The sequence below is a fragment of the Theropithecus gelada genome, chromosome 9 (genome assembly GCF_003255815.1).
Source record: "Theropithecus gelada isolate Dixy chromosome 9, Tgel_1.0, whole genome shotgun sequence".
Taxonomy (NCBI): Eukaryota; Metazoa; Chordata; class Mammalia; order Primates; family Cercopithecidae; genus Theropithecus; species Theropithecus gelada.
Genome location: NC_037677.1, coordinates 113,265,353 through 113,291,363, shown reverse-complemented (window position 1 = coordinate 113,291,363; position 26,011 = coordinate 113,265,353). Strand labels below are relative to the sequence as shown.

Below are 26,011 nucleotides of genomic sequence, written 5' to 3'. Positions count from 1 at the left end.
CTGTAATCAGCCGTGTGCATGCACGGTCGATAGAGAGGAGTGGGCAAGCTGCAGGCTTTGTCCAGTCAGCCTGGCCCTCGTCTCAGGGGTGCCCCCACTTCTCCCTGAGCCACTCAGGCGGGGGCCCAGTGTGGGCTGCCTCTCCCCAGGGCTCTCCAGGTGGTAGACTTGAGCTGGAATATCGAATGTCCTTCTGTCTGCAGGGGGTTCACAGCTAGGCAAGGTGAAACTCCCCAGGGGTGTCTTCCTGAAAGCCAGGCCCACCCCTCCACACCCCCCATGCCTCACTGTATATCTGCAGAACGACACTGACTCCAACGTCTCAGAACAGCAGTCATTTCTTGTGGTGGTGGCCATCGACTTTGGGACCACATCCAGTGGCTATGCCTACAGCTTCACCAAGGAGCCGGAATGCATCCATGTGATGAGGTGAGTGCTGTGGGTGGGAGGGCCACGTGGCTGGTGCCAACCACTGCACCTGTGGAGACTCCAGGCAATAAGTCAGTGATTGGCACTTAGGAAGAAGGCCCTGGATTCTGTTCCAGCTCGGCTCAAGCTCACCATGCCGCTTGGAACAAGCCATTTCTGATCTCTGGGCTCTAGGCTCCTGGTTTGATTCTGATTTAGTTGGTCTGGGGAGGGGCCTGGGCAATATGTTTGAAGCCTGGCCCGGGTGAATTCAGCTTGTGACCTGGGTGAAAGGCACAGACCTGTGGTGTCTGTGATGGAGGGATCCAGGTGCCAGCTTGGCCACTTACTGTGTGACTTTAGGCAATTGCTGAACCTGGTAAACCCCAGTTTCCTCATCTGTGAAATGGGGATCCTGACAATACCTCCCTTACAAGGTGTGTGGGCAAATGAAATGAGATTGTCTATTAAGTGCTTGACGTGTAGTAAAATGAAAACAGGTAAGGTGCTGGTCGTTTCAAGTGAAGAGAAGTGTTGGGGTGTTGGTAGCCAGAGGCAGAAAGCACCTGCTGGAGAGAAAGCAGCATGAGGCGAATATCAGCCAAGTGGCCCCATAGGCAAAGTTGCCCTGGGTCTCCTGGGATGCGCTCTGTGCCGGGATGCCCCCTTCCCTTCCCCACACACCCAGCACCCTGCAGGCCCCCAGGGATCCCAGGCTTGACCCATGACCGTCTTGCAGGGTGCAACCCCTCAAATCTTCTTGCAGGGCGCAACCCCTCAAATCTTTGGAAGCCCAGGATTTATCACCCCAATTTTTCAATTCCAAGGGATGACTCTGAAGATACATTGTAATTGGCTTGCAGTTCCTTCAACTGAGTAATTGTGGAATTTAGTATTGCTCCTAGATTAAGATTTTTTAGTTTTGTTGTTGTTGTTACTATTTTTTTTTAAGAGACAGGTTCTTGCTCTTTTGCCCAGGCTGGAACACCGTGGTGTGATCATGGCTCTCTGCAGCCTCAAACTCCTGGGCTCAAGTGATCCTCCTGCCTTGGCCTCCCAAGTGGCTGGGACTACAGGTGCATACCACCACACCCAGCTGTTTGTATTTTAGGAATTTTTATAAAGGGGTGTGGAAAGCACAACTCATAATAAAACTGACTCCCACCCCAATCTTGGTTTAAGTCTCATCCTTCCTCTTGAAAACCAGATGTGGCTCAGGCTGAAGCTGTTGTCCTAAGAGGGTACAGAGACTCTTGGGTGTCATGTCATCAGGAAATGATGAAAAGCTGGTTCTATAGCCAACTCTGATGACAGCATCGCCCTTGATGTTCAGTTGTCACCAGGAATCTCCATTTAGCCAGACAGATGCTGTGAGGGTCTGTGCTGCCGCCACTGACCCCCAAGATGAAAAATCCCAGTGGAGAAGAATACGCCATTAAAGGCTACAATCAGTTTTTATCAGCCTCTATGTAGTTGTTCTAAGAAATGTTATTTCCACAGAATAGTCATGCAGTGAAAACAGAAAAGAAGGAATGGAAATAACTTTGAACTTGCTTGGGGAGTGGTACTTAACGAAGCACCACCAGAGTTCAGGGCCTCTAGGGGTGATACCTTAGTCATGGGAGAGATTTTGGAGGGAGGTTGGTCGGGTCTCCCTGAATTTTATTTCAATCACAGTAGCATAATCATGCTAATACGACATGTTATAAGTGAAAAAGTTAACTTTTTTTTGTACTAAGTAGGAATGAAGGAATACAAATTTGAAGGGAAAAAGCTCATGGGGTCATTCTCTGCTGACAATGCCACTGTTAATATTAATGACAATTCCATTTGTGAAGGGCAGTGTGTGGAGCAGCTTCCTGGCATCGGGACCATCCCTGTGTCTCAGTGCGGTCACCTCGGGGACTTTGGCTCCTCGGGTAGGAGCAGCATCCTGACGGAGCTTGACAAGGAAATTGGTCAGGGATGATTCCAGACCCATTTGAGTGGCAAATTTCAGTGGAGGCCAGAGCTCCATCTGGACTGACATGGTCCTACTGATGCTTAATGACGTGGGGTCGGGAGCAGGTCCAGGCTCAGCTGGGAGCGTGGCCACCTCCCCAGTGGGGGAGGAAAGTGGCTCATTTTCCCTCCTGCACTGCAACTCCACCTGAGGGTGCACGGGCTGTGCATGGGGTCATGTGTCCAGCGGCAGGCCAGGAGCCAGGACCTGGTTGGGCAGGGAACAGCTTGGCCTCTTGGTGGCCCTGGCCTCTCTGCAGTGGACCAAAAGGTGAGCAAATGCATTGAGTTTCCTGTCTTCCCCTTCACCCTTCCCTTGCTCTCACTGCAACCTCTCTCTCTCTCATTTCTTTTTAGAAATGGGGTCTTGCTATGTTGCCCAGGCTGGAGTGCAGTGATATGATCATAGCTCATGTGATCTCCCACCTCAGTTCCCCAGAGTGCTGAGATCTCTGTTTCTATGGTTCTTTCACCTCCGCTCCAGGATAGGTCTGAGCCTCCTGGTTTCCCTTCCCCTCCATTTAGCCCAGTTTGCCCTTATGAACAGCAACTCTGATTCTGTCATGCCCCTGCTCTAAGAGCTTTAGTGGCTTCCCATTGTTCACAGAGTAAATGTCTAAGTCCCCAGGGTTCTCCTCAGCCTGATTCCAGCCGCTTTCCCAATCGTGTTTCTCACGCTTCCCATTTTCACAGTCACTCTTCCCACCCACACACTCTCTCCAACCAATGCAATCACTTCACGTTCCCCACGAATGCCCCGGCTGGCCCACCTCTGAGCAGCCTGGAGCATCCTTCCCTCCTTTGAGATCCAGTTGTCTGTCTCTTCTTCAGTTCTCCCCCCAATCCTGGATTCTTTCCTCTGCCCCACCAGCTGGCACCTTGGGCCCCTTATTTGCATCTCATAAGGCAGGTAATTATGCATTTGTTTATACCTACCGTGTTTCAAAGAGGATTCAAGCTAGCAGTATATGCAAATTGAAAACACAGTGCCTAGCAAATTGTGAATTATTTGAAGACACAAACATAAAAGTTTCATGCCAGCACCTGGTACACAGGTAGATGCTTAGAGTAGATGCTCAGTAAACATGGAGTGAAAGATTAAGGCAGAGCTTGTTACTGAGCAAGAACTTTGCACTTGCCCAGTTCATCTCCTTTTTAACTGAAGTTGTGTCTCTAGTAGCTGCGCATCCAGCTGAACCAGAGTGCGTCTGGGCACCCACATCACTGACACTCATGCGTACAGTAGGTGTTCAAATCTGTGCCGCCTGAACTGGGATTTTGAAAGAAGGCCCCATAACTTCTGCTTCCGTTGGTGGCAGGCGATGGGAGGGAGGTGATCCTGGTGTGTCCAATCAGAAGACGCCAACCACCATCTTGCTGACTCCCGAGAGGAAGTTCCACAGCTTCGGGTACGCCGCCAGGGACTTTTACCACGACCTGGATCCCAATGAGGCCAAGCAGTGGCTGTACCTGGAGAAGTTCAAGATGAAACTGCACACCACTGGGGTGAGCGAGCCTCTGCCCTGGCCCCAGGTCTCCCGCAATGGAGCGCCCAGGCGCCTCCAGCCTTGGGGTGGGGAAGGGATGCAACCCAGGGGGCCCTCCAGTCTCTCCCAAGCAGAAATCAGCGTCCATTTACCTTGGTTTTAGACACAACCTGGAGCACACAGTGCTGTTGTGGAATATGCGATGCTTTCCAATGTGCATGTGGGCGGGGAGACATTCTGAATATTTAACAACTCATTTGTCTTAGAAATGGACCTATCAGAGTAGACCCTGGTTATACCAGAGGAGTGGGGTGCTGGGGGCCTCCTGCCATGCCAGGAGCTCCCCCTTTAGTTTCTAGATTATTGAAAGATCCGCATATCATGAAGGATCCACCTGGGGGCTAGGGACACGTGGGGAGCTCAGGGCAGTAGCTCTTAACTAACCAGTTTGGATGTAACAACCAGGAGCAACTGGTACATCCAGTTCTCTGTGTGGGGAGGGGAGCTCAGGACATCAAAGTGCCCAATAATGGGAGGTCCAACTCCCAGAGTGGTGGCCTCCGCTCCCAGCAAGCCAGTGTTCCGTAAGACACCTACATCAAATAGGCAGCCCCTGCCACCCCGAAGCTTCGTAGAAAAGGATAGGGATAGGACGGAACTTTTTTGAGTTAAGCATTTTATTCCATAAAGTTTCCTTCACTTTCAGTGCTGAGAAAGGCAGGATGATGATAATGTTTAAGATCATAGACTCTAGGGCCAGATGGCCTGGGTTTAAATCTGGCCACTGGTACCTTTGAGAAATGTAATCCAAGTTACTTAACCTCTCCCTGCCTTGTTTTATCTTCTCTGTCTAATGGAGACAATGGCAGTGCCTTCCTGATGGGGATATTGTAGGGATTAAAGGAATCAAAATACGTAAAGCTCTTAGAGCCGTGCCTGGTGCAGATTAAGTTCTAGTCAAGTACAAGCTCCTATTCAAATTGCTTTCATTTGTCTGCTGAGCACTTGCAGATGACAAAGCAAACATAAGTGGTAAATTCAGCAGCCAGCACCCTGCCTTTCAAGGCTCCGTGCTCATCGGCGTGGTTGTCTTTCTGTGGTGCAGACCGAGTTCTGCTAGAAATGAACTGTGCCTGTTTCGCCTAATGGGATTTGATGCTGAGTATCAGGATGGCAGGTGGAAGGAAGCACAGGGATTTTTTTCAATTCAGAGCCATGGCTTCCTGGCGTTTCGCCACCTTTCCAAGCCTGGGAGCTGCTGCCCCAAAGCTGGGGTATGTTTGCTGGGCACCAGGAGCAGAAAGCAGCCGCCTGGGAGGAGAGAGCAAGTGCAGCTAGGTCAGGATGCCACAGACGGGCTCCACGTGGCTGGCTTAGTAACTCAATGCCCGTTTTCACTCCCAAGGCAAAGCATAATTACCCAGCCTGGATCAATCTGGAGGCCCCAGTGATTTTTTTTTTTTCCTGGCAGTAATGAGCTTGTTGGTTCAGGAGACCTGGGGGCTTCCTCCTGATTTTTGCTCTCACTCCCTGCCCATCCCTACCCCACAGGGACTTTTCTCATCATTTTTTAATGACCTCCTTCCACCAGCATCTGGGCTCTGCAGAGCATCCTCTCTCTAGGACCACACTCAGCAGCTGCTTTCACTTTTGGTGGAGAAAGGAAGGCAGTGATGCTGAGCTCCTGGCGGATTAGACAGGGCAAGCCTTAAAATAGAAGCTCTTCTATTTTGGTGACTTGGTTGGCAGCATAATGGGGAATGAAAGGTTCGTCTGTTTAGCATCATGGATGGCAGTGGGTTGGTACGATTAGGCCTCCATCGGGAGGGGATCCTGAGCATGACCGTGTGTGTTCGAATGTGGAAATAGTATGGAAATTGCATGGGGAGTGGTACCTGCTGCCTATTCTCTCTTCCTGACTTCTACTGTTGCCCCTGAAACCTCTGCTCCCAGAGGATCCAGGAGAGAGAGGGAGAGGAGGGAGCAGTGAAGGCAGGGCCTGGAGGGGACAGCCAGAGCTGTCCCCAACACAGTCAGGGGACACAGCTGCCAGCCCCCATTTTGGGGGATGCGCCCTCCTAGTCTGCCTCTTTAAGCATGGGGGAACACAAACGTGGCTCACCAGGATCCTCTAGGTCCCCTTGGAGCAGTCCCTAAAGCCAGAAGACATGTTTCTCCTTTGTCCTCTTCTTACTATTGTTCCTCTTCCTCCTACCAGGACCTCACCATGGATACAGACCTGACGGCAGCAAATGGCAAGAAAGTCAAAGCCCTTGAAATCTTTGCTTATGCCCTGCAGTACTTTAAGGAGCAGGCGCTGAAGGTAGGACCGATAGTTGAGGCCAGCCAGCTGTGTGCTATGCGGTGGCACCCGTGCCAGCTGCATGTCTTGGGCTGCTGCACCTGCTGGCCAGGGTAGGAGGCACAGCCTGGAGGGAGAGCGTGGGCTTTGGAGTCAACACAGCAGGATGAACCCTCACACACTGCTGGAGGGAATGTAAAATGGTGTGGCCTTTTTGGAAAACAGTTTGGCAATTCCTAAAAAAGTAAAGCGCAGAGTTACCGTAGGACCCAGCAGCTCCACTCCTGGATAGATACCTAAGAGAAATGAAAGCAGATGTTCACACACACACGTACATGAATGTGCATAGCAACATTATTCATAGCTACGAAAAGTGGAAGCAGTCCACATGCTGTCCACACAAACACACGTATACATGAATGTGCACAGCAGCATTATTCACAACGACGAAAATCGGAAAAACTCCACATGCCCATCCGCTGATGACTGGAGAAACAAAATGTGATCTATCTTACAATGAATGTTATTCAGCCAGAGCAAGGCCTGAGCTACTGCTATATCCTACCACATGGAGAAACCTTGAAAACGCCATGTGACGTGAAAGAAGCCAGATACGGACAGCCACATACCGTGTGATTCCATTTGTATGAAATGTCCAGAACAGGCACCTTCACAGAAACAGAAAGCAGAGGCTTTGTCTGCCAGGGGCTGCGGGGAGTGGGAATAGGAGCGACTGCCGAAGGATATGAGTTTCTTTGGGGGGTGATGAAATTAGGTAATGGGGTTGGTTGTGCAACCTTGTGAATACACTAAAGTCCACTGAATTACACATTGTAAAACTGGGAATTTTGTGGTATGGAAATTATATCTCAGTAAAACAAAAAGAAAGGCAGGAAACATACTTAGCAGCTGTACCATTTTGGTCAAGGTACTTAATCTTTCCAAGATCCACTTTCCTAACGGGAGAGTGGAGTGGATCACTGTACCTCACAGGCTGATTGACAGCAAATGGGACTGGGCATGCAGCACCCCACTTGGAGCTTGGTCTATAGTAGGCACTAGGTATATGGTGGCTGCTGTTTCTGCCCTTCCTCCCCCTCCTCCTCTGTCCCCCCAGACCCCATGGAAGAAGCTAATAGCGTGAGCCCCCTTGGGTCACCCCCACAAAGGTCTGTGGTCATGATGGCCTGAAATGCCAGAAGCATCTAATTTTGAAGTGGAATATGGCTGTCCACTCGTGTCTCCTCCCACAGGCCTGGAGACCAGTAGGTGGGGATCAGATGATTAAAGAGCCCTGATGTTTTGAGCTTTACCCAAAAAGATTTGGGAACTTCAGAAGCATTTGGTATTGTGTGACCACTAAAGGAAATTTAGTGAATTCTAGAAATAGGGTCAGAGGGAGACAGAGGAAGTGAGAACATGGTATTACTTTCATCTATTCAAGTAACTGTTTTTTGAGTGCCTTTAATGTGTGAAATCCTATACAAGCATGGCAGTGTATAAATCAACTCAGTATACAGGAGTGTGTGGTCAGGGTCAGAGTGGTGAGGGGGTAACTCTGGGTGCTGGGGGAGGCAGAGATTCTGTCCAGCGGGGAGCGTCATGGAAGGCTCCCTGTAGGAGGTGGATTCGGGGCAGGGTGGGGAGTGGTTGACAGGCAGCAGCTGGAAGGGTGGGTATTTCAAGCTGGTGGAATGGCACAGGCTCAGCTCAGAAGGAAGAAAGCAGCAGACAAACAGCTGTGGGAAGAAAGCAGTTGGGGTGGAAGGAGACCAAGGCTGCGGGATAAAGCCAGGATGCCGTGAGCTCAGGACAAGATAGTGCAGAGCTGCGGATGCCAAGCCAAGGAACTTCTTGGTTAATGGGGAGTCCTCAAAGGATTTCTAATGGGGGAATGAGTAACAGAGCCACCGAGATAGTAGTGGAGTGTTGTATTAGACTGTTCGCATGCTGCTAATAAAGACATACCTGAGATTGGGTAATTTATAAAGGAAAAGGTTTAATGGACTTACAGTTCTACATGCCTGGGGAGGCCTCACAATCATGGTGGACGATGAAGGAAGAACAAAGGAATGTCTTATATGGCAGCAGGCAAGAGAGCTTGTGCGGGGGAACTCCCCTTTATAAAACCATCAGATCTCGTGAGACTTATTCACTATCGCAAGAACGGTATGGGGAAACCGCCCCCATGGTTCAGTTATCTCCACCTGGCCCCACCCTTGACACGTGGGATTATTACAATTCAAGGTGAGATTTGGGTGGGGACCGTACAGCCACACCATATCAAGTGTCTTAGTCTATTTTTGTGCCACTGTGACAGAATATCACAAACTGGGAATTTATGAAAAACAGAAATTTATTTCTGATAGTCTGGAGGCTGGGAAGTGCAAGATCAAGGTGCTGGTGGGTTTGGTGTCTGATGAGGGCCCAGTCTCTGCTTCTAAGATGGAGCCTTGAATGCAGCATCCTCTTGCCAGGTGATGTGGATGTGGGGAAGGAACATTGTTCCTCACATGGCAGAAGGCAGAAGAGTGAAAGAGCTCACACACTCCTGAAACCCGCAAGCCTTTTTTTTTTTTAAACGGAGTCTTGCTCTGTTGCTCAGGCTGGAGTGCAGTGGCGTGATCTCGGCTCACCACAACCTCTGCCTCCCAGGTTCAAGCAGTTCCCCTACCTCAGCCTCCCAAGTAGCTGGGACTACAGTTGGGTGCCACCATGCCTGGCTAATTTTTGTATTTTTAGTAGAGATGGGGTTTCACTACGTTGGCAAGGCTAGTCTCGAACTCCTGACCTCATGATCCACCCACTTTGACCACCCAGAGTGCTGGGATTACAGGCGTGAGCCACCACACCTGGCCGCAAGCCCTTTTTATAGCACAAAATCCATTCCTGAGACCAGAGACATAAACACCTCCCATTAGGCCCCACCACCCACCCAACACAGTTGCACTGGGAGTACATTTCCAACACATGAGTTTTGGGGGACACATTCAGAGCACAGCATAGAGTGAGAGACCCCACTAATCCCAAGAGCCTGTAGGGTGGAGGTGGGCGGTGTGGAGGCAGCCGACTCATTCTGCAGGTTTGTTTGCAGGGAGAGAGGGAGGCTCTGAGACACAGCCACGGGGTCATTCGGGGAGCAAGGAGGAGGACTGCGACAACCAAGAAGAAAGAGGGCCCGCAGGCTGGGAAGGAGTGGGTTCTGGGCAAACAGTATTCCACCAGTAAGGGGACAAGGGGCAGGGAGGGGCCTGGCAGCAAGGTCGTTGTGGGGTCGGGGGAGGAGGCATGGGAGGGGGAAGGGAGGGACTGGTTCGGGAAGGTGACCACAGTCAGAGACAAGCGTCAAGCGTCGTGAAGCCTGCTTGGAACTGGAGAAGGGGTCAGCGCCTTTGTTCCAGGCGGCAAAAGGGCAGAAGGGGAGGGGCACAACGAGGTGGACCCAGGTCTGCCCGAAGAGCGAAGGTTGCGAGGGACACGCTCCGCACTTGGTGGCCCAGGAGGCCACGTGAGGATGTGTCTGTGGGTGCTGAGGCAGGCGAAGGAGCACAGAGCACAGAGCCCACAGGGGCTCCTGAGTTAGGAGGAGGAGCCATGGGGGCTCGGGGGAAATGTAGGACTCAGAAAGCCCAGGATGTTGGTGCCTTTCAAGTTTGCCAGCAGGAAAGGAGTGAGCAGCCCATCTCAGAAGGGGAGGGAGGAGGTGGAGGGAACGGCCCCAGAAGGTCAAGTGGCCATGTGGGTGGGTGGTTGTGAACTCCTCAGCTCAGCCAGAGAGGCTCCAGGGAACCTGCTGGCACCTTTCTTTCAAAGGTAGCTCCTCCCAGCAGGGAACACGCCATGAATAAATTCCAGGAGAAAAAGCTGTTTGATGTATAGGAGGAGCTAGACCTTGCCAGGGGCTGGCTGGAGTCGGAGGGAGGGGATTATGGCTTGCTTGGCCGGAATGAGCAAAGGCAGGATATCTACTCAAGTGGGATGTCCGAGAGTCACAGAAATGAAGCCGCCCAGTGGGTCATGAAGGAAAGCCCGTGACAGTGCTTGACACATGAGATAGTCAATTAATGAATGCTGGCGCCTTTCCCTTCCAAGCTGTTCCCTACCCGCTGGGGAACTGACAGCTCCTCTAAACTCTCCAGATAGCTCAAGGAAGCCCATCGTGTGTATTTTGGACCCTTTTCCTTTTAAAGAGTTTAAAATCGCCCGCCTGGTAGTGGGCACCATGCTTAGAATCTTCCCGACACACATCATACCCTCACCTGCTTTTTCAAACCCAATGCAGACCTGCAAGGAAACAAAATATAATGATAAAAAATTGGTCCAAAGCAGAGATGTTTTTGGAAAGATGTTTTAAAATAGTTTACTGAATGTCCTTAACACTACTGAACTGTGCACTTAAAACTGGTTAAGGTGATGAATTTTATGGTGTGTATATTTTTTACCATGAAGCATTTTTATTACAAATTTTTAGAAAAAGTAAAGGCAAAAAAAAAAAAAAAAATCACTTACTGATCAAAGAGGAAGTTAGTTCGGAGAGAGAGAGGGCGAGCCAAACCCAAGATAACTGTTTGAAACAATAGGAAAAATGAGACACTGTCAGGAATTCTTTTTTTTTGTTTTTCTATCAGTCTATTAATCTTTCTTCTGTCTCCAGAGCTGATTTAGACACAGAAGTGCCTTGGTGTGTGTTTGGGTTTGATTACACATTTGTCTGGTGAATGTGGCAAGGGGAAAAGAAAGGAAGGAAAGAACTAGCATTTATCAGAGGTCTTTGGGCCAGACATTCCTCATGTGTTTTCATTTAATCTTGCCAGTAATGCTGTGGGTTAGTTTTATGATCTCCAACACAGATGGGAATACTGAGTCTAAGAAGTCCTCCAGCAACATATTTTGTCTGTGTGAACCAGGTGGAAACCTCTGATGCTTCTGCTCAGCCCATTTATCAGCATGGGCCTCAGTGATGTGGTTTAACCTTAACCAAAAGTGAAGGGCCGCATGGTTCTTGATGAGGTCATATCATTCATAGCCTACCCTTCCTGTTGGGAAAACTCCCCTGATAATGCTGGCCTTGCATAAGGTAGATGACAATGATGATAGCTGGCACCAGCTGGTAAGCATCACTGTGGACCAGGCACTGTTTAGCTATGGGACCACATGTCATAACGCAGACCTTCGCGGAATCAAGATAGACTACTAGCCAACATGAATATTACTGCTAGCCAACATGAATATTATATAGTACTATAAGTGTTTAACTGTACATAGCACATATTTATGTACACCCACAAATCATCCTTGCAAACATGCTTACAAGCAAGAACCCTCATGGCTCAACCAACTGCAGAACATAATACCAACAGCCCAAAACCAAGCTCTTCCCCAAGGATACCAACCAACACTATCATTCATTTATCGTACATAGTACGATAGACTAGACTCTGAGTCTCAATTTTGGCTCTGCTACTTTCTAACTGTACAGTGGTCAAAAAGGTACTGAGCATATCAAAGTCTCAGTATCCCCATTTGTAGGAAAGGGGCACAGTGAGAATCCCTTCCTAACAGGATTCTTCACCGGATGAATAGAGACAAGGTATGCAAAGTGCTTAATAAGGTGGCAGATACATGCTAAGCACTCAGTAACTGTAGCTCTCCATAAATCATCAATCCTCTCAACAATCTTGGGAGCTTGGCATTATCCCCACTGCACAGATATGGAAACTGAGGCCCGAGAGGTTGTCACTTGTCCAAAGTCACATGATTAGGAAGTGGCCAAAGGGATTTCCTCTGATCCTCCTCTCCAGCCCACGGTCCCATTCAGTGAGGGAAAGGGGCTAGAGCTCCCTGCTTGCTGAATATTCAGGAAACAGATCTTTGCTCTCTGATGCTGATAAGTTTGGGGGGGCCCTGAAACTGGCTCCTGAAGAGCTTTGGCGGGAAGCCTGGATTCAGTGAAGCTACAGGAGGCTGCCCCAGGGACCAGCTGCCACTTGACCTGTTGCATTTCTTTCCCTTGGCTTCAGGAGCTGAGTGACCAGGCGGGTTCGGAGTTCGAGAACTCTGATGTCAGATGGGTCATCACGGTGCCTGCCATCTGGAAGCAGCCGGCCAAGCAGTTCATGAGACAAGCTGCCTACCAGGTGAGCATGGGGTCAGGGTGGGTGGAAGCCGGAGGAGAAGGACCCAAGATGCCCAGGGTAGTGACTGTAGCCCCGCCCAGGTACCTCCCACATTCACTGGCCTCCATGGGAGACAGCAAGGAGGCTCTGCTAGGCAGGGTGGGGGCTGGGAGACAAGGAACCTTCCCGTTCCTCAGCTTCCTCCTGGGGGAGCAATGGGGGTCAGTCCCACAACAAGAGCTGGGTTCGGTTTCCTTCCTGGCTTTCTACATTTCCAGGTCATGTTTCTACTGCGGAGTGTCCAGGGCTAGGATTTCAAAGCTGTGGTTCAGAGACATTTCTCTGTGGGTGAAATGAAGTGAGAATCTTAAGGGAAAGGCTTGGGAAACAGGAATATTTGAATAAGAAAGCAAGCAAGCCAAGGCCATTGGCTGAGAATCAGGCATTTCAGCTTGGCGTGGAGGCTGAAAACTGCATGTCTGCTGCAGCAAAGAAAGGAAGTGTGATTGTTCCCTGCACGCTTCACTCAGCAGGGGCTGTGTTGGAGATGGCAGACCCCTGCAGAGGGCAGCAGCATGGCCAAGGGGCATACCAGGCACAGGCGCTTGTTGGCCAGGGATACAGATGCTTCAGTGCCAGTGGCCACCCCATCCCTGTGGGCACTAGGGGGCGGCTGCCGTGAGGGTCTGGCTTCGAGGCAGGAATGGCAGGCCATGCTCACCTGTTGTTATGGTCCCCAGGACAGGACAGAGCTGGCTCCTGTTGCCCCTGGGCGTATGAACACCCATGCCTGGGGCCTGGGTCAGCTCTCTGTGTGTTGAGAGTCAGTTTTCTGAGTCTTCAGCTGAGGCTGGGTTGTGTGGCAAGTCACCAGAGTCATTAGATGTCCCCTCCCCACTGTCATGCCTCTCAGGAAGCATCCTGCCCACCTTTCCCAGGAGTCGTACCTCTGATTTTGTTTGTGACCCGCAGAGTCAACCCGGAGCCCCAGCATAGTTAATGGCCATGGGAACCTCAGCATCATGAATTGTATTCAGCGCTCACTCAGAAGGCTTGACTCCAAGTAGCACGCAGTTCAACTTGCATGCAGTCAAGGGCGAGGAGTCCCCTCCCTGCACTCTCTCCCCTTCCCCAGGCTGCTTCCCGTGCACTCCCCTGCCTCCGTGCAGCGTGAGAATCTGGCCCAGTGTATGTACCTGCCAAAAATAGATCTGTTTTTATAGGGATGAAGGAAGAGGGTGGAAGCTCCAAAGAGAGGCAAGCTCTTTTAAAACAGAAGAAAAAAATGCAGTTTAGCCATTCACAGAAGCCCTGGGCATCACGGAGCACAACCTCCATAGTGTCAACCTTCTGGCAGGGCCCGGAAATGGGGCATCGGGACACAGCTGTCTGCAGAGACGCTGCTCGGCGTTCTGAGCTTTTCCCAGGAAGAATATTCAAGATTCATGGTTTTGACTCTTTTCCCAGCCCACAGGAAGACTTCAGCAACAAATGTGTGACCCACAAAAAGGTCATTCTTATTTATAGCCTGAAAAAAAAAAGAGAGGTGCAGTGGCTGGTAAATTTGTCAGGGGAGTTTGAGCCCTGGGCTGACTCTTCCAAGAGATGGGACAGGAGGCGTGGGGCCCTTACACTGGGGAGTCACAGAGGAGGACACCAAGTCCCTGGGGGTTGGTGGAATCAAATTGGTGCCTCAAGAGAGAAAAGGGCCTGCAGCTCTTGGGTGAGGACAGATGTGAGCTGTGTTTATGAATGTGGGGGATTTGCTTTCAGAAGTCCAGAGACATGCTGTTTCCTCGAGGCTGGCTGACTTTGGTACAGTGTTTTTGCAGCTTCGTTTTTGATCCTTTGCAGTTCTGATTTGATACTTGTGTTCCATTGACAACCGCTGAGTGGATTTAAAGATGGCAGCGATCATTCAGTTGTTTTTTGTTCATGCATTTATTTATTCATTAAACAGACCTATACTAGAGTGTATAGACCTAACAGACCTAAACAGACCTATCTCTGTGTCAGGACTGTGGTGGGCACTGGGTTCTATACCCAACCAAGGCAGGGATCCAGCTCTTGGGTTGCTCACAGCCAAATGGTTCACTGACACCTTCCATACTTGTGGGTTAGGGAGAGGGGTGTACTGGGAAGCACAGTTGCTTTGCAGACATTGCTGCAGTCTCTTTACCTGTCTTCTGGAGAGTCTTAGGACAAAGTGGAAATGAAATTTGCAACTCTATGGGCAAAATGAACATCTCTCTACTCTCTCTCCATCCCCCATTATTATACAGAATAAGAAAGATGATGATTAATTTTATATGCCAACTTGACTAGGCCGTAGGATGCTCAGATATTTAGTCAGTCATCATTCTGAGTGTTCCTGTGATAAAATTCAACATTTAAATCAATAAACTGAGCAAAGTGGATGGCCCTCCTTGAGGAAGGTGGGCCTCATCTAATCAGTTGAAGGCCCGAATGGAGCAAAAGACTGACCCTCCCAAGTAAGAGGGAGTTCCTCCTGCATGACTGCCTTTGAGCTGGGTCATTGTTTGTTTGTTTGTTTTTTCCCTGCCTTTGGACTCAAACATTGACTGTTCCTGGGTCTCGAGCTTGCCAGCCTATACCATGGGTTCTCCTGGGTCTCCAGCTTGCTGGCTGCCGATCTTGGAACTTCTCAGCCTCTATAATTGCATAAGCCAAGTCCTTATAATTATTTATCTGTCTGTCTGTGTGTCTGTATGCCCTACTGGCCTACTGGTTCTGTTTCTCTGGAGAACCCCGACTAATACAGTGTCCGAGCACAGAACATAGTTCTCAGCCTAGCAGCTTCTGCGAGTACCCACCAGGCACCCGTGTATGTGAAAGGTATTGAATCAGGTGGACATCTGTCTCCTTCTGCAAGGCGGTGGCTGCCTACCGATCCTTCTACCCAAAGTGCATCCCATCCCGTGGGCCCGACTTCAGGCAGGAGAGCTGGAAGGATGAGGTAGAGTGGCTACTCCAGTAGGACAGTTGGAGAACTGGTCACGTCTACTCTGCTTGCGTGGGGAAAATGGAGCCCGTCCTTCCGGACTTATCAGAAGCCTCCTGAGCACAGGTTTGTGGGGCAGTGGTGGGGGCTGAACTTGAACCTCCCACCTGTCAGGTGGAGGAGAAAGCAGCCTGGAAGCAGAGCTGGGAGATAGTGTGAGGAGCAGGTCTGGAGTTCTGGGGCCTCCACTGGGGCAGGCTATGGCTCACTGCCCATAAAGGCTGCAGAGAGGGTGCACAGATGCAGTTTCCTCAGTGGAACTCCAGAAACTCACCTTGTGTTGAGTGCTTGTTGAAAAGATGGGTTAAACCTTTATCTTTTGTAATTCCCGGACTCAAGCCATCTTTACACCCTTTAAGAGCATTCAGTGAAAAGACGGTAACAGAAAGAACAGCTGATCCCTCTTCTGAGGCCTTTAGAAAAGACTTAGAACCGGAGACTGTTCTGAAGCTGAGGGGATTGTGGATAGGAAATAGTCCAGTTTATTTCTAAGGGCATTTTGCCTAAAATGTGTAACTCTAGTAGGCTCCGGAAACCTGTTAAATAAATGCTGCTCCCGTATGTACAATGATCTCATCTAACATGGAGACGCAGCTTCTTCTGCCTCCCTTTCTGAACAAGCTGTGGTGAAAAATGGTCATCAGGAAAACAAAATAGCGTAACACCCCGAACTGCTGCAGCTGTAGCCTTTTTGTAGCCTGACCACAGACCCGCAGAGCACTTAACTGATCTGGCCATTTTTTTTCTCAGCTGTGGACACAGTGGCAGATTCTCCTGGCTGATTGCAAGGCGGAGGAGCAGAGTAGTTGGTGTAAACACCACCTGCTCCCCTCCTGAGTCTCCCTGGAGTGTGGTTTCCTCACGTGCTTCTCCTGAGTGAAACTCGTGATCACAGAGGAAGGCTCTAAAAAGCTACCACGATGGTGCTCCTGCAGCCCCGAATTCTTGGCGGAGTCAAATGGGGCAGCATATGCTCTTGGTTCAGATACTTCCTGTATGTAGAATCCATCCCCAGGTCATGTCTGTGGAATGCAGGGATGAGGGCCAGGAAACTGCAGAAAAAAGGCTGGCTGGAGGGCTGGTGGGTCCATTCGTTCGGCAGCTACCTCCTGAACACCTACTGTGTGCTCTGGGGCAAGAAGAACTGAGCGTTGCCATTAGAAAATCCACCATCCTGCGGGAGAGGCTACATGTGTCTGCACTGTTAGTCACAGGGGTGTCCAATCTTTTGGCTTCCCTGGGCCACATTGGAAGAAGAAGGAATGTCTTGGGTCACACATTAAGTACACTAACACTAATGATAGCTGATGAGCTAAAAAAAATCGCAAAAAAAAAAACAAACTCATCATGTTTTAAGAACGCTTACAAGTTTGTGTTGGGCTGTATCTAAAGTTGTCCCAGCCTGTGGACCATGGGTTGGACAAGCTTGGTGTATAGGACTGGAGACTGAATATGTTAAGTGCTTATCCGGGGCCCCAGTGGAGGGAGGGCTCACGCGGGAGTAGTAACCATGAGGTACCTTCTCCGAAGGCAGAATTAGCCAAGACAGACAGAGTGTTCTGCGGCTGCAGTTGACCTGGCGTGATCCCAGGCAAACAGACCCATAGGTTTGCTGAGGGCTGCCAGATGGAGCGCTTCTGTGGAGGGTGGCTGCAAGTGTTAATGCAGAAACAAAGCTTGCACTTCCAGGCATTGGGTCTTCCTGCCCAGAGAGAAAGGTGGGTTTTTGAGAACCTGGGCGATGCTTTAGCATTTCCTCCTTTCCTCGGAGTCCGCAGCAGCTCTGGGACTCCTGGGGAGATTAAATTTGTGCAGAGTCTGCTGCCTCTTCTCACCTTCCTTCTCAGCTCTCTTCTGTGACCTCCATGGGAGTTTGTGGGTGGGACACAGCCCCTCACTGGACAGGCGCTGGTGGAAGCAGAGCAGTGTGGTTACTTGGTCCTGGGCCTCCCGGACACTGCCTGGACCCGTGACCTTGCCTTTTCCTCCCGTTGGGAGTGGGGTTCTCTTCACCTTTGCTTCCTGCCTGCATCCTCTTCCTGGTACAGTGGGGAACCCCCTGTGGAAACAGGCCAAAGCTTTTGCTGTGGAGCTGAGGCCAGCCCAGCTGGAGAGGGACAGATGAGAGGCCTCCCCTGAGGGGGCCAGCCCAAGCTATTTTCCACAGACGTGGGGCAGCCTGAGTGTCTTCAGGATGTGAGAGTGTCCTGGGCGGAGGACAGTTCTGTTGGATTGTCAGTTGCACACAGGCACACTCGGATGCCCTCGAGTTGTAGAATTTTACACAGGGCTCTTCACCCCTCTGGACTGCTGGATCTAATTTCCAAATAAAGATTTCCCATCTAAGAGTTCCTGCTCAATTTCAGGGGTAGTGTGGGTAGAGAGATGGGGGCAGAGCTTACGGTGTGGGAAGAGGGATGGGGGCACAGCTTATCGTGTGGAAAGAGGGATAGGGTGGGGCTTATGGTGTGAGAAGAAGGATGGGGGTGGAGCTTATGGTGTTGGAAGAGGGGGCAAGGGGCAGAGCTTATGGTGTGAGAAGAAGGATGGGGGTGGAGCTTATGGTGTGAGAAGAAGGATGGGGTGGAGCTTATGGTGTGAGAAGAAGGATGGGGGTGGAGCTTATGGTGTGGGAAGAGGGGGCAAGGGGCAGAGCTTATGGCGCCCTTTCTCCCTTCCCATCCCTGTCCCTGCTGCCGTGGCCCAGGCCCATCTTGCTTTTTCTGGCCCTTCAGGGGGCCTCAGTACCGCAAGTCCCACCCGGCAGGCTGACATCCCAGTGGGATGTGGTAACCGTAATGTAGCGTCTGGGTCTTTACCTTTCTTCCCTCACACCAACTCCCTGGGCTCCACTCATGCGTCTGCCCCCGCCCTCAGTTTATTTTCAGGTTTGAACTTTGGAGGAGAATTGTGTATATACAGGCCTGGCAGCTTATTTGCAGCAAGTTGGCGCTTCTTCCTCACCCCGCTTTGTGGAAGCTTCCCCCTTGGAGCTTCTATTCTTCTGGGAGGTCCTTGACTCCACAAGCTACAGGATGGAAGAATGTGCACAGGAGCTGTCCCTCGGAAGGGGTCCTCTTGGTCTTACTTGGGATTTCTTCCTCCTGGCCCCTTGGGATCCAGGCTCAGAGGTTTCACCTTTCCCGGGGGCACTGCACGTGTGACAGCCACGTCCTCTTTCACTTTAACCGCCAGCCACGTTTGTGCCAAGGATGTCTAATGTGACCCTGTGCGGGTGAAGCTGGGGAGGGGGGACTTTTACTTGCTTGAATGGGGGCAGTGGGAAATCCTGTCACGCACCTGAGTCAGGGCGCTGCTGACCGATGTCGCCTAAGGGCAGATCCAGCCTCTCTGACCCACGGGCTGAGCTGACGGGCATGGATGCCGCCCGGGTGGTTGGCCGTAGCGGAGGGTACTAGGTGATGGGAAGAGGGTTCGCCGTGGACAGTGCAGGACACGAGAGTGGTGGTTCTTATCTGGTTTTATAAAGTCAGCCTTCCAAATATGGTTCTGCCATTTTGAGGCATTTGGTATTTATAGAGTGAAGATGTTCAGTCACCTGCCTGCCAGTAGTATCAGTTTTAGCGCTGAAAGTCTCACATGCCAGGAAATCCCTCTATCCTGGGCAAACTGGGACAGTGGGCCACCCTCCCTCTCTTTCTACATAAAGTGAAGGAGTTCACAAATAGCCCTGAAGGTCCTTTGCATTCTTTTATTGTTGTTGTTGAAATGGAGTTTCACTCTTGTTGCCCAGGCTGGGGTGCAGTGGCACCGTCTCGGCTCACTGCAACCTCCGCCTCCTGGATTCAAGCAATTCTCCTGCCTCAGCCTCCCGAGTAGCTGGGATTACAGGCGCCGCCCCCACCATGCCCAGCTATTTTTGTGTGTGTGTATTTTTAGTAGAGACGGGGTTTCACCTTATTGGTCAGGCTGGTCTGGAACTCTTGACCTCAGGTGATCTGCCTGCCTTGGCCTCCCAAAGTGCTGGGATTACAGGTGTGAGCCACCGCACCTGGCCACTTTGCATTCTTAATTCCTGAAAATCCCCTTCCCTCCTTGCCCCATAATTGGACCTCCCAAGCCCCTCTGCCCATGATGAGGCTGGCTTCCCCTGGTGAGAGGTTATTTGTGCGTGTGTAACATTAGGAGACCTTCTGAACCTGGTCTGCAAGAAGAATGCACTAAACCCCAGGGGTCTGCTATGCAACTCGAGGCCTTCCTCCCAGTAGGAATGGTATGAAGGCAGCAGCTCAAGATTCCTAAGAAACGGCAGAAAGTCAGCAGCATGGCAGTGGCAGGGATGAAGCGTGCTTCCGTGGTCAGCTGGGCTGGCAACCGAGGACATCCGTGTGCCTGAATGGTTTCCAGAAGCACGTGGGGCCTCCTGCTGCAGTTCAAGGCCATGAGAGGTGCCAGGGAGCTGGTTAGAGGCCCAACCAGGCTGTTTCTCTGACAATCCTCAGAAGAGTTATCCCAGGGCTTCCTGGGCTGGCCCTTCTGAAGGCCCACAGGAGTGGTGACTGGGACAGGTCAGATGTCACAGAGCAGAAGCATTTCTGCCTACTACAGGCTAAGGCCCCAAATGTCTGCAGATGGAAGCCACAGATGAGAACTTGGGGATCAGATTAGATCAGATTATTAAAGGACTATTTATTACCATATGTGATATATGTGTATAATAAAACTATTAAAGGGTGGCGGCTTTGAATAAGATACCTGCTTGCTGACTCAACTGTACTCTAGAAAATGAGGGACTATATGGGATTCCAGGGGGGGCTTCCTCCTGGAGCCACTGCTCATCTGACACCCCCAGTAGGCAAATCTCAGGGACCTTCCTAGCGCTCTGGAGATAACAGGTCGGTTACCCAGATAGCAAAATCAAATGCTTGCGTTGCTGAGGCCCAGCCATGGTCTGTTTCCAAGGCCACCAAACAGGGGTTTGCTCCGATTTGGTCAGACCATGTGGTATATTACAACTGAGAACAGATCACCTGCCTCCCACCCTGTGATGGTTTGGAAAGTTTTGGGGTCTCTGCAACTCCGTGCCTCCACCACCGGAGCGTGGAAGCCCGTGTGCATCCTACAGTCCGTATTCCCCCTGCCCCTCCCCATGGTGCTGCTCAGCTGTGAACCAAGCAGGCCCCAAGGGCAAGAGGCCCCCAGCCAGAGCTCCTGGCGTTTCCCCAGGGTGCCTGTACATTTTCTTTGGCCACCCTGGGGTGTTGGGGTATCTGGCCTGGGGCCCAGTACCGAGGCACCCCGACATGACACTGTGCAGAGGACTGTGTAGAGAATGTCCCACAGAAGCACAGCACGAATGCACCCTCCTTAGGGATGTCACCCCAGGCATGGGTTTCCTGTGAGCAGGCCGGCCCGGGGGGCCCTGGGTCCTAGCCTCTGTTTCTGTCTTCCAGGCAGGCCTGGTCTCGCCTGAGAACTCGGAGCAGCTCATCATTGCCTTGGAGCCTGAGGCGGCCTCTATCTACTGCCGAAAGCTGCGGCTACACCAGATGATTGAGCTGAGCAGCAAGGCAGCCGTCAATGGGTACAGCGGCAGTGACACAGTAGGAGCTGGGTTTACACAGGGTACCTCTGCTCTCTCTCTCCCCCTCCTGCTCTCCTTCCCTCCCAAGCCCTGGGTGTCTCTCTCCCTCTGATGATTTTAAAGGCACTTAGTGTCAATGAAGAATCAGGATACTCCAGGAGGAGGTGGGCTTTAAGCACCTCTCTGCTCAGCCCCCCTACCTGGCCCCTCCAAGGACCCCCATAAATGGAGGCATGGTTACCCTGGTTCATCATCCACCAAGTGCCTGGGGCCGGGGAGCTTCTCTCTGAGAACCTGAGGGTAGCCTGAGAGCAGTTCTTGGCCTTGCATTGTACTAGGCTCTTAATCTTTCTTGTGTATTAACAGATTCTTAATCTAATTCCATTGCCTGTTATTAATTCTCCATTAAGACTGTTGATTTATTGCTGACTCACTCATTGGGCTGCTTCATATGTGATGAGCTCATTATGTGTCTTCACTGAGAGTTTAAAATGCAGATGAAAGCAGCTGACTTTCCTGACCTAGGTGATGCTCGCTTAGCTGTGGGAAGGAGCACTGCCTTAGGGAGACTCAGGCTGGGGTTTTAAAAAGCTTTTTCTCTTTAATAATCACCTGCAGGCAAGTGGGTCATGGCCTTGGTCATGGAACTTGGTTCCCTGGTATCCAGGGCCCTGTGGGTGTGTTGAGGGCTATAGGGTTTGCAGACATGCCCTGTGAGGGTCAAGGCACCAATGTGAGCATGGGCACTAAGTGGGAGCACTGTGGGGGTGGCGCCGGGCACTGCAGCTCTGAGCTCTGTTCCCAGATGAGGGCTTTGAGGGCAGATACCCACCTGTCACCCATGCTCACCCCCATCCCCCACCAGAAGGCCCCAGGCCCGGGAGGAGGAGAGGGAAGAAGACATCAGTGAGGACCGTTGCTGAGTTGTCCCTGACACAAGCTTGTTCCCAACTTTTCTTTGGACCCCACACCCAAGGCCCGTCCCTGCACTTCCCAAGGCACCAGGCCAGGCTCACCCTGAGCCCATGTGTATTCCTGCTTAGATGGTCTCAGGCTGCCTCCTCCAGGCCTCCCCTCTTCCTCTTGAGAGAAGCAACTCTGCCCCAGAGGCCCCCCATCTGTATTTCAATCCCAAGATTTAGGAATCTGGGAACCTCAGCCACAAAGCAGTGGCAAAAGACTCCCTTGTCACCAGGCTGCTGCCCTAGCGGGCCAGGAGTGGTGTGCTCACGCCTTAGATCTGATTTACCCAGAATGAATGGAAAGAGCTTCCCTTTAAGATCTGAGGGCTTGACTCGCCCCTTTCTACCAACGCTCGGCCTCCTCAAGGCTCACCGAGGCTAGCCTTATTGCTGACTAAATCAAATGCATTCACATTTTGAATACTCAGAGGTTTATTTAAATTTTAATCTTCATTGTTTTCACTGGAAAAAAGAGGAAAGACTAAGTTTGTATCTTACATGCTGATTCTTCATGTTGTTCACAAACACAAATGTATGACCAATAGCTAATTCTAGAATAGCTGTTTTTAACTTTTTGTGAGTATAACACATTTCAGGGGGAACATCTGTTTTTGAAAGATTGCCTTCCCTAGGAGGTTTTGGTTTCCTTTCCCTGAATGGATCACATCTGCCCCCACACTGCTCTGTGTTCCTGTCCTGTGGCTTGTGGAATTTGCTGTCTCTGTGTGCTCAGAGGGTCTTCCTGGTTTTTGAAATCCTCAAATTGTCGGGCACCGCCCCTCCGAAGGGCAGTGAGGCAGTGGGTTTGGTGACAGCCTCACTTTACAATGAGAACATCTCTGCCAGGAGACGAGGACTATCTGGGGAGAGCCCGGCAGAGCACTTAACCAGGAGTACCTGAGATGCCTCGATGCTCCTCCGTGACTGAAGGCCAGTGGGTGCCACGGGGAGAAATGGAGCTGGTGCCCGGCCCCAGCATCGCAGGGTTTGCTGTCAGCATGATTTTACTCGTGAAGGATTGAATGGGATCGATAAAGGATACATTTTTCACAATCTGAGGCTTAATTTGCCTGAAAACTTGGCTAATTTTTGAGAGCTCAGTACATGTTGTATTAGCCTCGCTTGGCTGTATTTTATGAATGCCATTTTTTAAACCATCTAGATGGCTTTAGAAAACCAAATGCCAGCCGGGTGCAGTGGCTCACACCTGTAATCCCAGCACTTTGGGAAGCCGAAGTGGGCAGATCACGAGGTCAGGAGATCGAGACCATCCTGGCTAAAATGGTGAAACCCCATCTGTACTAAAAATGCAAAAAATTAGCCGGGCGTGGTGGCGGGCGCTACTCGAGAGGCTGAGGCAGGAGAATGGCGTGACCCCGGGAGGCGGAGTCTGCAGTGAGCCGAGATCGTGCCACTGCACTCCATCCAGCCTGGGCGACAGAGCAAGACTCTGTCTCAAAAAAAGAGAAAAGAAAAAAAGAAAACCAAATGCCCATTACAAAGTGTGCAGCAGGCTCATCTGGAGCCCGTGCTGGGAGCAGGAGAGAGGCCCCGAGTTTGGGGAGCTCTCCCAGGCCCACAGGAACTCTTTAATCAAGGGATGCCTCCCTCTCCACTCTAAACCAGGCCCTGATTTAGAAGAACTTGGAGCTGGCCTGGTGTTTGCAATTCGAATCCCCAGAGAAGCTGTTTTGTAAACACTGTGTTCTTGGCTGAAAGAGGCCAGAGGTCAAGGGTGCTTTACTGGATAACCAGCAGCAGAGGGGTTTCTAGGACAATTCCAAATCAGCAGCACCAGCTTAGGGACTGAACAATCCAAAATTTGGGAGGGGGCAGCAGAGCCACGGACAGCAAAGCCTTCCCCTGTAACATCGGGGGCTGCCCTCCATCACTCAGTTATCATTTGCTAAGTACTGGGTCTCCCACTTGGCGTGTAGCCTTCATTATCACCTACTGTGTGCTGGCTGATGATACATTGGAGACTCAGTCCTTGTTCTGCCCACAAGGAATTTAAGCCAACTATTAATATCCCCATTTTATGGACGAGGAAACTGAAGCCCAGAGGGTCGATTTGCCCAAACTCCCACCTTGGCGGTGCCTTGCCGCCCCCCAGGTGCCCTTTCACAGCACCCTTCTCATCTTGAAACATTCCATTATTCTGCTCTTTCCACCTTCCCTGTAAATTGTTAAATCTCAAAGGCACGAGGGCCTTTCAGACTGCAAGAAAAGAATTGTGGGAACTGCAAGCCCCTTAACCTCTCCTGACCTGATTTCCTTCTCCGAACATGGGGACAATGATTTGTGCCCTGTCACAGCCACACAGGCGTCCCCGCCACTCAGCACCCCAAGCCACAGCAGGAACGTAAGTTGTCCCTGTGTTCATGGAAAAGGCAGCACAGGGGTTTGCCAGGCCCAGATGCGCCACCTTGTGGCCGCAATGCATATTGGCTTCAGCTGGGTCAGGATATGGCCCCCAGTCCATTTATCCGGGGTCCATGTTAGGAAAACATACCCCAAATTCCTTGTATCAGACAAAATTCCTTGATGTGGAATTGTTTAACTGAATGCACTGCAGGCTGTTTGGCAGAGAGCTTCCTCCCTGGGGCAGCAAAGCTGGGAAACTAGGCGATTTCATTAACCCATTCTCCAAAAAATGTGACCAGGGTAGGGTCACATTTGTCCACATTCTCGTCCCTCAGTTTTTTTCACGTGGAAAATGAGGATAATAATTCCACCTAATTCCAAGGGTGGTTGTGAGAATCTCATCAGGGCAGGCTTTTCAGCTGGGCACAGGTTAAGCCGAGGAATAGAGGAAGGCTGGTGGAAATTGCTTTCTCTGGGAAGAACTGGCTTTGTGATTCCTGACGTCGTATTGACTTATTTTGGTCAAATGTCACTAATGTTCCATCCCTAAATCTCCTCATGCTATTGCCTCCACTGACTGCAGATGACTCTCTGCTTTTTCATGCTTTCTTACCCGTCGTCATTTTCTTTCTGTCGGCCACTAGCTAAGGAACACATACGGCGTAATCGGCAGAGTCGGACCTTTTTGGTGGAGAATGTCATAGGAGAAATCTGGTCCGAGCTGGAGGAAGGTAGCGTCCTTCAATGTCCTTTGCTCTTGCTGGATTTTCCTGTGCTGCTTGCGAAAAGCCATTCCCATTTGTCCCTTTTGCACTTTTGGAAAATGTTCAAACTCAGTGGGTTTTAAAGACCACTCACGCAAGGAGAGCTCTTTTGGGAGCTGTTATTTTGCATGTTGTAAAACCAAGTAGGGATTGGAACTGATCAGTTCCAGAGTAAGTCTTATGTGAAACGCAGATGATTTTAGGGCACTCACTGTTCACGTGGCAGGAAACTGCCCACTAAGTACGTGCCAGGTATGCAGCAATGTGTGAATCTTAGATTCACTCACCTGGGTTCTCCATCCTCCATGCCTAAATGTCCTCCTGGGCAGATTGCATTCTCTTTAGTCATGGTTAACTCCTGGAGCTGCTAATTAGCAAAACCATTGTGCTAATGAGAAGTATTGAGGGCACTTCGCTGGGTCTACCTAGTTACCACCCACCAGCTTGTTTCAGATGGGGTTGGCAAACTGTGTAAAAGATGGCTGTTTTTGTGCCAGGTGACAAGTATGTGGTTGTGGACAGTGGCGGTGGCACCGTAGACCTGACAGTCCATCAGATCCGGCTACCGGAGGGACACCTTAAGGAACTGTATAAAGCAACAGGTGAGCCCCTGCAGAGCTGATTTTCTTATACCTGAGCCATTGCCAGGCAGTTCTGTTTTCACTTGTTTCAGATAACTCTGTTTTATTCTCTTGAATGCCACTAACATGTGGGATCGTAGGCGGTGGAGGATACTAATGTCTGCTTGAAATTGGAAAGCAAAATGCAATTAAACATTCTTTAAAACACAAAACCACCACAACTTGGGTTTTGGCTTAAAGTGAGCCTGTTTCAGATCCTGGCCAAGGGCGTTGGTTTCTGAAAATTCTGAAAGGATGAGATGGTAACTTGATGTTACCCATGACCGTGCTAAGGTGAACTTTCTAGGGAGGCCTCACCTTGTCTTGGATCAAGATTGCCAAACCACTGGCCAGGTGTGGTGGCTCACGCCTGTAATCCCAGCACTTTGGGAGGCCAAGTGGGCAGATCGCTTGAGGTCA

At 50.7% G+C, this 26,011-nt stretch overlaps 1 protein-coding gene across 3 annotated transcripts in view; it reads left to right on the top strand.

Moving 5' to 3' along the window:
• Window positions 1-26,011, top strand: part of HSPA12A (heat shock protein family A (Hsp70) member 12A) — a 182,484-nt gene that overhangs the window by 146,981 nt on the left and 9,492 nt on the right. For all 3 annotated transcript variants that reach the window (XM_025395604.1, XM_025395602.1, XM_025395603.1), the window contains 7 exons: window positions 302-429; window positions 3,729-3,915; window positions 6,115-6,219; window positions 12,219-12,335; window positions 20,751-20,922; window positions 24,852-24,938; window positions 25,469-25,573. In XM_025395604.1, the coding sequence (XP_025251389.1) occupies window positions 425-429; window positions 3,729-3,915; window positions 6,115-6,219; window positions 12,219-12,335; window positions 20,751-20,922; window positions 24,852-24,938; window positions 25,469-25,573 (778 nt within the window). In that variant the 5' untranslated portion in view covers window positions 302-424. The remainder of the gene's footprint in view (window positions 1-301; window positions 430-3,728; window positions 3,916-6,114; window positions 6,220-12,218; window positions 12,336-20,750; window positions 20,923-24,851; window positions 24,939-25,468; window positions 25,574-26,011) is intronic.